Below are 12,367 nucleotides of genomic sequence, written 5' to 3' on the forward strand. Positions count from 1 at the left end.
CCGCAGGGGGTGTACACCTACCTGTGATGATGTTCCTACTATCCAGGGACAGAGAACATGGGATGTTGTTCCTAATTATCAAGGAGGGGAGAGTGTAATATTACTCCCAATATGGCAGGGTGGGTACATCCCCCCCAAGGCATTGTTCTTCCATTCAAAACAAGAGAGGATGACATGACCCCAGATATCGAAGAAAGTGCAAACCCACGTATGATATTCTTTCTAATATCCAGAAAGGAAGAAGAGGATAGTAATCCTCATATGGCAGGAGGGATACACTCACTCTGATATTTTTCCAAATATGCGGGGGGGGGAAAGAGGATAATTGCATTCTCAATATCGCACCAAGGGTTATACACCCCGTGTGAGATGGTCCTTCATGTTTCAAGGCGGGAGGGTGATATTATGACATATATGGCAGAAAGCGTACACTCCCCAGGGATATTGTTCCCATGATCCTGGAGGGAAGGGGATGATATTACTTTAAATATTACGGAAAGTGTACACGCCCCCAGTACACCCTCTGACGGTGTACACACTGAGGGTATACACCCATCTGTGAAAGAGTTCATAATTTCCAGAGGGGGAGATGATATTACTCACAATATCATAAACAGGCTGTGAGTCCACCATGGCCCCTAATAGCCAGCGGGAGGAGAAGGGGTGGCTATTAGTCCCCACCTTGTGGGGGGTGCCTCACCCCCCTGCAAGGTGACTCCTAATAGCCAGAGGGGGAGAGGGGGTGGTGATTAGTCCCCATCTCGCGGGGGGTGCCTCACTGCCCTGCGATGTGGCTCTTAATATCTGGGGGGGGGGAGAGGGGGTGGCTGTTAGTCCTCACATCGTGGGGGCGGTCCTAAAATAAAATACATGTTAACTATTTAAAGGTGTGAATTTTATTACATTTAGAAAAATGTGTGTTTAGTGTACAAATGTGTACATTTATGTCAAATACATGAAAACACATAATCCAGGTGTTTCGGTTCATACCACTGTAGAGACTTTTCGGTTTCTTTTCATACACCTGCCCAGCTGGGGCCCAGAACCAACACTCACCAGCTGTGTCACTGCGTCTGTTGTTTTACTGTCACACACCGGCCCTACCCAACGAAAAAAAAGAAAAAAAAAGCCATGGTACTTAATAAAAAACTAATTTTACAACATTATTAGAGATGACTTGGGGTCGTCTTTGAAGGGATTGCAGCATGTGAAGGATTTCAAATACAACTATGTTCTGGGTCTCCTGATCTAAGGACCTATCCGCACTGGTGGCTTTAGCAGTGCTTCATGCAAACTTCCAGAAGGCATGTGTGTCATGTCTAAGAGCAAACTAGAGTTCACGCCTCAGCACTGTGTGCCTCCTCTTTCTTCCGTCCCACAGGCACCGTCTTCTCCCAGGGAGCTGGTGCTGTGCTCTGAGGCTCTGTCCCACCAGTGCCTGCCAAGTCCCTGGTGCCATTGTGGAGAACCAGTCTCCGTCTGTCAAAGTGTGTTGTGCAGAAAACAACTCATCCAAATCTGTTTAAAAACCACACATTTGCGACACCTATAGGCCCCAGAAGGTGGAGGCAGACAGGTAAAGGCAGCTGCCATGGGGGCTGAAGATCAAGCCGGTCTGTCCGGCGACTGATGGGCACTGTCGGCAGTGAGCCACTGTACATTTAGCGAGGCTGTCTGGCCCCTCACCTCTGCCAAGCCTCCACCCATCGAGTCTGGCCTGGATTCTCACATGCCTGCACAGCCTTCATCTGGTTCATAACTCAGCTCACAAAGGCCCCCATACAAAGGCCCCCGTACCGCGGCAAGGATGGCGGTAGTCACGCCTGTGGCCATTTATCCTCTCTGCATCTAGCTCCTCTTCCTGAGGCAACAGCACCTCTGAAGTCACAGTCTGGCCTCCCAACTCTCCCCCATCCCGGGCTTCTTGGCATGTTGCTCTGCTGCACACACCTCAGCAAATACTGCTGATTAGCCACAATCACCCAGAAATCTCTTAACCTCGATTCTGACTGCTTTCTGTAATTTGTAATATTTGTACTTCTGGTGTGATTTGAGGAACAACACATTTTAAAATTAGAGAAGATGTGGTTTTTATTCTCTCCTTTCTACTTGCAACCTTGAAAATTCAAGTAGCAGCAAGGTTTGTTGAAAGTAACTTCCACAAAATAGAACCTATTACAAATGTACTACAGAGTGTCAAATAACCACATAGATGTAAAATAGACATGCAGACACAGATATCAAATCCAATGGTTAAACCAAACTGAGAAATGCTTGCCAGTTTGATAGGACTTCTGAAACTTGACAAAAATGTTGGCTAAGGGATACAAGATGCTATAAGATGAGTGAAATGTTTGGCCTAGAACCACAGGCTCTCTCCTCTTTACAGCAGAAAATCCATAAGGAAGTCAAATCTAAAAGAACCAGGTACCATTGAACGGCATCATCAGTCGTCCTTCCCATCCCTGGGCCAGCTGCGGTGAGTGCAGCCAGTCGTTCACCAATATCCATCATCCATCCTCCAGGCCATGGCTACACTTTACTCCCAGGCTCCCTGTCATTATGTAGATTAGGTAAATCCTGGCCACTCTCGCCTTAATCCTACCCCCGCCAGCGTGGCAATCACTCAGTCCCAACCACAGCAAGGACAGCCGTGTCCGTGGGAACACAGAGCAGGGGTCGGGAAGAAACCTGGATCCCTGAATACCTCATGGAGCAGTCACCAGCCTGGAACATCCTCCCTGACAGGTTTGCAAGAGAGAAAAACTCCTTGGTTCCTCAAGCTACAATACTGCAGAGTCTCAGGTCACAGCATCCTTACCTACCCTCGTCAGGAACCGTTCATGCTCATCAAGACATGAGAACAAAACTGCAGTGGCACAGTCACACACTCACCCAGAACGCAGACCACCTGCTGCTCACATTCATCGTATTAACACCAAAAAGGCACCGTGATGGATATCCTGGATGTGGACACTCGGCGGCTTTTTGCTGGAGATGCGCTTTGTGCATTTATCGCATGACCATCTTGGCGTCAGGAGCTGCTGCGCAGATGGCAGCTGTGCACGTCACAGGGAGTCTCACTCGCTGGACTCTCAGCCAGCTCCCACTATCAGTGCCCGCAGAGTCCTCTCCTCTGGGAGAATGTGCTTAGACGCCACAGTGTCCTGTGGATCCACACAACAGCGCTGTCCTCCCTGGCCACTGTGCCTGTCCACTGTGTCCACACGGACCTCCCTGTCCACTGTGCCTGTCGCGGCTCCGATAGTCCTGTCTACCTGTTGGGGCTCGGATAGGTCTCCTTGTCCGCCTGCGAGTCCCGTGCACTGCAAGAGTATGCCATTCCAAGGCTGCTTGATGAGGCTTCACACGGGGGCATTGTATTTCATTCACTGCTAGGTTCTACACTGACTTTTATGACCCCGGGGAAGGACTAAGACTTAAATAGAACAGGGGCTAGGTGATACAAACCGCCGCTGTAATCAGCACATAACAAGACCAGGCCACAGGAAGGAAGCAGCAGCCCTCGGCCACAGCCTGTTACCAAGTCGCTGACATCTCTGTCCAACATGGATAAAAAGACCTTCTTTCCTCCGAAGTCTAAAGCAACATAGCGGCCCATCTGACAGTAATTCTGTTGTACATTTAACTTCATCTTGCTCTTCTAAGTGACTGTTCACGGTCTTAACACCTGTACAAGAATTTCTCAGTTGCTGAACCACTGTTCGTTATTCAGCAGATAAAATGGCAGCAGATTGTACCCCAGGAAGAAACACACCCAGTCACGGGCGCAGAACGGGACATCAACACAAACCGTTTCCCAGAAAAAAACGCATCTCTGCTTTGGGACGTACCACTCCCGGTCTCCATGAGCTCGGCGTTGCAGTACTTGGGCGCTGTCCGGGACCCCGTGGAACCCTGTGGTCGCTCCATCTGTATGGAGTGCTCTGAGGTGTACGTGGTTACATCAGGAGGTGCAGAATGATTATCTGTAAAGAAGCACATCATGAGTGTTTCTGGTGGTTGTGGCGTTTGCTCTGCAGGTTGAGCAAGCCATAGCTCAGGAAGAGACCGGAGCGCGGTCTGGGGGTGCCGTGAGAAGCCAAAGCCGATCTCAGCCACGTCTGCCACACACATCCGGCACAAAGGGGGACCCCAGCATAACTCATGTTGCCGAAAATGGAGCGGAGTTCGGTGAAAACTCAATTTCCTAACAGGAGCCACGTCAGCGGCATTTTAACTAGAATAACGTTAGACCGGCAATGGCAGGGCGCCAGGAAGCGTGTGTGTGTTCATGGAAGGGTCCCGTTTCCTGTCGGCCACCGTCCACACAGCCCAGGGCTTTACTCGCGCTTTGGAGCCCAGGGCCTGGAATTGGAAACCCAGCTCTGGAAACTTCTGGGGATTTGGGGATGTCCCTTAAGCTCTCCGTGCCTCAGTTTCTTCATCAAATGGGAACAGTAATGGCTATGACGATGTAGGGTCCGGGGGGGGGTGGCCAGTGTGACTATGTTGTGAGTGGACTCCTTAGAACACTCACGCGCACACGATCACAGATGCTAAGTTCTCATTCACAGGCTTCTGATTATCTCAGAAGGTCAAATGCACATCTGACTTAATTCTCTTGTTTTGCCACACAAAATATTTCTCCTGTTCAAGTTTCATTATTTTGTCATGGCTTTTCCAAAAGACTCCCAAACTTATAGAAAATTTCCAGATAGTCTAGGAGGATTATCTTTCTGCCCAATTAGAAATTACCGGAACGCGATCACCCGAGAGTTACATTTGGGTCACACTGAGCCCTGACGTACATGAGTTAGGAGCCCCTCATAGTTTGGATAAATTAATTCTTTGTACTAAAACTTCCTCCAGTATTGAAAGGGTAAACCCACAAAGGGAGGCCCAAGTGCAGTGATTCATTTATTCAAAAAGTATGTGTTTTCCTTGGTAAGATTCTGTGTATTTTCTTAAAATTGAATGAAATCCGAGGATACAAATGCTTCCACCAAGAGGCAGAGGTGGTGTCTGGCCTCCCCGTTCACGTCTGGCAGAGCCACTATCCTACGATCCAATATACACATGGAACTTTATTATGGAAAAATATGTAGCAGTCACACATTTCTGTTCAATGTTTAGCCTACTGTGATTTCAGGTAGGGTTATTAATTCACATGAACGAGTGTATATGTTCCTGAAACTGTCAAACTGAAGTTTAATACTGCTGTGCATTTGAATACTACTTTGCAAACTTTTAGAGAGTATTTCTGTTTTCTCCTTTATACTCACAACAGTTGAGAGAGAAAAATTATTTTTTTCAATTTTTTTTCCCTCACTCAAAGCCTAAAGCAGGACAAGGGACTTCAAGATCCCAGCAGCAGTTATTGGGAAAAGTGAGACAGACCCAGCTCTCCTGACAGCAAACTCCTGTTCCAGACAGAAAACAGCTGGCGCTTTCAGTGTCAGTGAGCACCGAAGGGGCTGGGACCCAAGTCAATCCCAAACGCCTCTGGGTGTCAAGGAGTCAGTGATCTAGAAGTGAACATTCTGGGGTTCTGGGGTGTCTGTCGGCTGTCTGATCACACGTGACGTCCACCTGCTTCCCACTGACGGTTTTGCAGAGATCAGGCTTTCCTGTGGTAGCTGGTGCCGGGAGGGTCTGAGCCTGTGGCTCGTGCTCTGTTATCGGCGACTTGGTACACAGACGTCTCCGGTTACTGTTTTAATAGAGACACACACCAAATCCTATTCAACCCAAGTCCCATACTTGATGGAAAATATTTTCTCCTGAACCATTCAAAGGCAGAGCGACGCGAGGCTCATCATGGCTCCCCTACGCGTGGGCTCTACCTCTAGTAATTTTCACTTCACTCCTTTTCCACGGCATCTTCAAACGTTGTAGGGCAGTGATCCTAACTTCGTTCCTTTTCTAACACAGAGGATCTCCCTTGTCATAGAACCTACACAAAACAGTGCGCCACGCCCAAGAAATCTGAACACCTGTGGCAGACAGCAGCGTAAAGCAGCCGTGGTTAAAGCCCTCGTTTCCATAAATGACTCCCGTGGTCAGGAGGAGCACACTTTAAAACCCTGTCCTGTTGACTGGGACTGTTAAGGTTTCACAAAGGAGCATAAGTGAGAAGAAAAGATGGGAGTGGATATGGCTGCAGGATTCCCCAGTAGAAAGGCCCCTGGAATTCCAGCTGTGGGAGGGACCTGGGCATGAGAAGCAGTAAAGGAGCTTCCAGAAACAATCCAACCAAAGCACCCCAGGGGCCAGAGGGGCTCTGCGCTCTTTCCACCAAGGGATTCCACAGCCATGATACAAACAGAGGAAAACCTGCACCCACAAAGGCATTTAGACAACAGGCACAGAAAGACACTGTGAAGCGTGCTCACTTATGTGGGTCTGGGCCATGACCTCCACCAGCCTGTGGGCAGCCCTGCTGCCCCCGCTCTGCATGGAGGACGAGGAGGTGGAGGAGGTGGAGGAGGTGGAGGAGGTGGAGGAGGTGGTGGACGTGGTGGAGCCATGGATGGCCTGACTGATCCAGTGCTCCATGTTGATGCAACCCTGGCTGGAGGTCGGGGTGCCTTGGGAGTCCCCCTGCACTGAGTGTTCGTCTTCTGAGCCAGGAGAGGTATCTGTGTAAGAAGAAAAACGATTTGCTATGTATTGCAGCAGAAACATGCACCACAATCTCAGTCCCTCAAACACAGATTTACTTCACGCAAGTCTGAACAGTTGTTCAATGACTTTTTGCTGTAGACACTGTTGAGAATTTAAACCACTTTTCAGACAATGAACCATTTAACTTTAGCATGATGAATTTTGCTTCCAAAACACCTTAAACAAACATGCTATAAGATGATTGATACTGTCATCTCAAAGGTGCATTGACACATTTCCTCTACACAGTAGTTTGGGAAGAAACCAAGTGTTTTCTTGTGTCAGTCAGAAAGTGAGAGGGCAAGGGGAGGCGGAGGGCCTGTGTGGCTCTCAGGAGTCTCAGTGTGACTATGTTTACCCCTTGTTAGTCCTGAGATGCTCTTCTGGGCTCTGATTTATTTCTACATTGGTGTATGTGTTACATACTCATGCAGGCGATTTCTCCGTCTGTGTGTTAGTTACCCATACAGTTGATTTATTTGTATGTCCGTGTGTTAGATGCCCATGCAGCTGATTTATTTCCACATCGGTGTGTTAGATGCCCATGCAGCTGATTTATTTCTACATCAGTGTGTTAGATACCCATGCAAGTGATTTCTGCGTCACTGTGTTCGATACCCATGAGGGTGATGGATTTTCTACGTCTGTGTGTTCGATACGAATGCAGCTCTCTAAGGATCAAGACGCTGATGATGGTAACAGGAGAGAAAGCAGAATGTGCCTCACATGGAGCGGCCCCTCCACCTCCCCGTTTTCCTCCGAGGCACACGACAAACCCTCATGTCACATTTTACACTCTCATCTACTCACTTTTACAGAATTCGTCTCTTATACATTCTCATTATTGATTTTTCTATCTACAAATTGAGTATCTTGGATTATGATAAAATACATCCATTTTTTCACTCTAATTCAGGAGAACATTTTTCATTTAATAACTTTTCATGCAGTACCAAGGTTTTTGGGAATACATTGCTGGTGTATTTGTTAAACTTCAACCTAAGAATGACACTCAGAATCCTACTTACAGGTGAGTGATGGGAGGTGCTGGCTCACGTGAGCAGCTCCAGATCATTGGGTGAGAGAAGGAGTCACAGCAAATAAGCTTAAAACACAGGTTTGCTTCTTAAAAGACACTAATAGCAAACAATATTCACACTTATTACCACTGTCACATGACTTATGCTGTCTGGGAATTTTTTTTCAAAGTTTACTTGTTAGACAAGCAATAATATTAGGAGCCTGAAAATTCTCTATCACCTTGCTTTTTTTTCTTTTGAGACAGAGTCTTGCTCTGTTGCCCAGGGTGGAGTGCAGTGGCATGATCTCAGCTCACAGTAACCTCTCACTCCCAGGCTCAAGCGATTCTCCTGCCTCAGCCTCCCAAGTAACTGAGATTACAGGCACGTGCCACCATGCCTGGCTCATTTTTGTATTTGTAGCAGAAACAGGGTTTCACCATGTTGGCCAGGCTGGTCTCAATCTCCTGACCTCGTGACCCGCCTGCCTCAGCCTCCCAAACCGCTGGGATTACAGGCGTGAGCCACTGCGCCTGGCCCACCCTGCCTTTTAAGAAAACTTACACAATTTATATCAAAGTAAAAGTAAAACTGACACAGCCTTGAGACTTTTGAGAAAGGTACACAACCAGGTGTCCATATGGCGCACAACCATCTCCCCAGAACGTCTTCTCACAACCCTTTCCAATCTTTCATTCCTCACTCCCACCTACCTTTTCCAAGAAACCTGCAGAATAATGTGATATAGACACTCGACAGAATAGCAGCAAACCAAGCAAGCAGCATATGAAATGCAAGCAGCATGACCAGTGATGACTAGAATTACACAGCATGGGGACAGGAAGTCAAGTTGATTTAACATTCAAAAGTGAATTAATGTCATACACAATATAGAATTACGGAGTAGAACCGCAAGTTGGCCTTAAGAGACATAGAAAAGTACTGACAAATTCAAGAGAATGAAACTCAACAAACCAGGAATAGAAGGCAATTTCCTCAACCTGTTAAAGTACATTCGTGAAAAGCCACAGCTAACGTTGTATTCAATGGTAAACAATAGAATGCATTTTCCCTAAGATGGAGAACAAGACAAAGATGTCCCCTCTTGCCACTATTATTCAACATTATCTGGTAGGTTCTAGCTGGAGAAATAAATTAACAAATTTAGTAGTAAAGACATTCCGATTAGAAAGGAATAAAAGTGTCTTTATTCATAGATGACAAGACCTTGAGATGTAGAAAATGGTAAGAAATACACCAAAAATGTTTGCATTACTAAAACAAAGTTTGATGAGGTCACAGAAGATAAAGATATACATACACTAGCAATAAACAACCTGAAAATAAAATTAAGAAAATCGTTCCATTCACAATAGCATCAAAAGCATGAAACACTCAGCTGAACTTCTAACAAAAAGGTGCACAATGACAACTATAAAACATTACTGAGAGAAATTAAAGATCCAAATAAATGGAAACTAAATAAATGGAGGCAGATTCATGATTGTGAATTGGAAAACTCAGCATTATCAAGACAATTCTTCCCAAACTGTTCCATTAATTCAAGGCACTGCCTAATAAAATCCCAGAAGGCTGTGTGTGAAATGGAAAACTTATTCTCAATTTTATCTGGAAATACAAAGGACCTACAATAGCCAAAATCATTTTGAAAAAGGAAAACAAAGTTGGAGGACTTCACTATCTGATTGCAAAACTTAACATAAAGTCATGGTTATCAAGGCAGTGGTATTAGCACAAAAATAGACACGTACATCAAAGGAACAGAATTAAACTCAGAAATAAAGCCTTATATTTATGGTTAATTTATTTTTGACAAAGGTCTCAAGACAATTCAGTAAGAGAAAGGTAGTTTGTTTTTTCAACAAATGTTGCAGGGGCAACTGGGTACCCACACACCAAAAAGAAAAAGCGTGGGAAAAAAAATCCCCCAAACCAAACCAAAACAAATAAAAATCCCACTTAGATCCCTACTGCACACACAAAAATTAACTCCAAATGGATCACAGACCTCAATGAAAGAACAGTAAGACCATGAAACTTCTAAAACTTCCAATAACACAATCCATAAAAATTAGTAAAATGGACTTCATTAAAATAGAAAACTATTAAGTTTTAAAAGATGATTATCTCCCTATAGCTAATGTAACTAATTACCTTGATCTTAGGGGCTTATAACAAGACACGAATCTATTATCCTACTGATGGAGAAGTCAGAAGTGTAAAATCTAAGTGTCAGCAGAACTACGTTCCTTCTGGAGGCGTCAAAGGAAAATCCATTTCTTTACCTTTCCCAACTTCTAGAGGCCACCTGTGTCCCTGACTCCTGGCCCCTCTTCATCTTTAAAGGGCATCACTCCAGTCTCCAGTTCTTTTCTCTTGTGAGAACCTTCTTGATTACAGTGTGTCTACCTACTTAAACCAGGATAATGGTCCCATCTCAAGATCTTAAATGAATCAGCTGCAAAATCCCTTTTGCCACTTCAGGCAACAGATTCATAAGTTCCGTGGAATAGGACCTGGGTATCTTGGGGGAAAAGCTTTGTTCTGTCTGCTACATAATAGTTTGTTCTTTCACTGAGAAACGTTACATCTGTAAAAGTCTTATATTCAGATTATATAAGGCACCTATAACCCATAAGACGACAACAAACCCATTTAAAACGTGAGCAAAAAACCTGAACATTTTACCAATATATACAAATGGCTATGGATAGGAATTAGCACATTAAAAGCTAATAAGCACATTAAAAATGCTTAGCATCATTCATTGTTGCAAAGTAAATACACAATGATATACCATTTCACATCAATTAGAATGGCAAAAATCAAAACATCAACAATAACTATTGGTGGTGATGATGTGGAGAAACTGGGATGCGCATATGCTGCTGGTGGAAGTGTGAAATGGTGCAGTTATTTTGTAAATAATTTGGCAGTTTTTAAAAAGCTAAACCTAAACTTACTATAAGACTAAATCATGCTACTTGGCATCCACTTAAGATAAAGGAAATTATATGCATACACAAAGATATGTACCTAAATGTCGATGGCAGCTGAATACTGGAAACAATGAATAACCAACTGGTAAATGAATAAACAGAATGTATCATATCTATCAAATAGAATACGAATAAATAATAAGGAATAAACTACCGATGCATGGTACAGCAAGGACTTCAAAACAGGTAAAGGAGGCATAGAGAAGCATGTACAATTTATGATTTTATATCATAAAATTGTAAGATCATTAAAAAACAAAAGCCATAAAATCATAGAGTAAAATATTCTATGATTTTATATTCTACAAAATTTAGAGCACACTGTTATGATTTCTAGGGTTCTTTTTTATAGAGCTAACCTTTCATCTGATATCCTTTGCAATCAGCCAAGTACATTCTTTAGCACGGTTATAGTGTAGTTCTGCTGATAACACATTCTCTCAGCTTTCATGTTTGGGAATGTGTTGTTTCACCCCTATTTATAAAGGAGATTTTCCCTGGATATGAGTTGACGGGCCTTTCTCCTGCTTTTAGTGCTTTAAAAAATGTCTTTCCATGGTCTTCTGGTCTCCACTGTGTCTTCACAGAAGTCACGCGTTGTTCAAATGCTTCTCTGGTGTGTCACGTGTCTTTTTCTTCTGAGTCCTTTCAGGATCTCCTCTTCATTTTGGGATTTCAGTACTTTGGCTATCATGAACGTGGATGTGATTCTTGTTATACTTGTTCTGCTTGGAATTCACTGAACTTCTCAGGGCCGGACACAGGTGGTTGGACATCAATCTGAGAAAATTTGGACTCCTTTTTTCAAAGGTTCCTGCTCTTCTCTCTCTTTTCCTTCTTGTATTACAAGTATATTGACGTATCACAGGAACTTGAGGTTCTGTTGGCTTTTCTTTCATTTTGTTTCTCTGGCCTTCACTTTGGTTAATTCCTTTTCATCTTCCTTCTCCGACCTGTTAAGCCCATCAGCGCAATTTCATCTCAGTGTCATATTTTCCAGCTTTACAGTGATGTCTCATGTATACCCTATATATGTACACCATCTCCTATCATCGATATTGCCTACCAGACTGGTACATTTGTCACAACTGATACTTCTACAGCGAAACATCATTACCACTCCAACTCCATCATTCACATCAGGGTTCATTCTTCGTGTTGTACAATATATGGGTCTGGACAAATGCATAACATGTATCCACCATTACAGTATCATACAGAGATCACATGATACTAAAAATTCTCCTGCTCTGCCTATTCATCCCAGCCTCCCCCTGGCAACCACTGATCTTCTTACAGTCTCCATAGTCTTGCCTTTTCCAGGATGTTGTAAAGCTGGAATCATACAACCACCTTTTCAGATTGCTTCTTTCACTTAGCAATATGCCCCTTTAAGTTTCCTCCGTGTCTTTTTATGGCTAGCTCATTTATTTTCAGCCTCAAATAATATCCCATTGTCTGGATGTACCACAGCTCACTTATACATTCACCTACTGAGGGGCATTTTGGTTGCTTCCAAGTTTTGGCAACTATGAATAAGGCTGCTCTAAATATCTACGTGCAGGCTTTGTGTGTAGACATAAGTTTTCAACTGCTTTGAGCAAATGCCAAGGAATCTAATTGCTTTATCATATGGTAAGAGTATATTTAGTTTTGTAAGAA

General features: G+C 44.2%; 1 protein-coding gene across 3 annotated transcripts in view; it reads right to left on the bottom strand.

The window, feature by feature from the left end:
- The window catches only part of LOC139361162 (disco-interacting protein 2 homolog C-like), a 93,590-nt gene that overhangs the window by 6,494 nt on the left and 74,729 nt on the right, over window positions 1–12,367 (bottom strand). For all 3 annotated transcript variants that reach the window (XR_011618699.1, XR_011618700.1, XM_071089641.1), the window contains 2 exons: window positions 6,396–6,641; window positions 3,855–3,989 (listed from right to left, as the gene is read on the bottom strand). Coding sequence is in view for 1 of the 3 variants with exons in the window: in XM_071089641.1 (XP_070945742.1) it covers window positions 3,855–3,989; window positions 6,396–6,641 (381 nt within the window). In the remaining 2 variants the exon portion in view is untranslated. The remainder of the gene's footprint in view (window positions 1–3,854; window positions 3,990–6,395; window positions 6,642–12,367) is intronic.

Source organism: Macaca nemestrina (assembly GCF_043159975.1).
Source record: "Macaca nemestrina isolate mMacNem1 chromosome 11 unlocalized genomic scaffold, mMacNem.hap1 SUPER_11_unloc_4, whole genome shotgun sequence".
Lineage (NCBI taxonomy): Eukaryota > Metazoa > Chordata > Mammalia > Primates > Cercopithecidae > Macaca > Macaca nemestrina.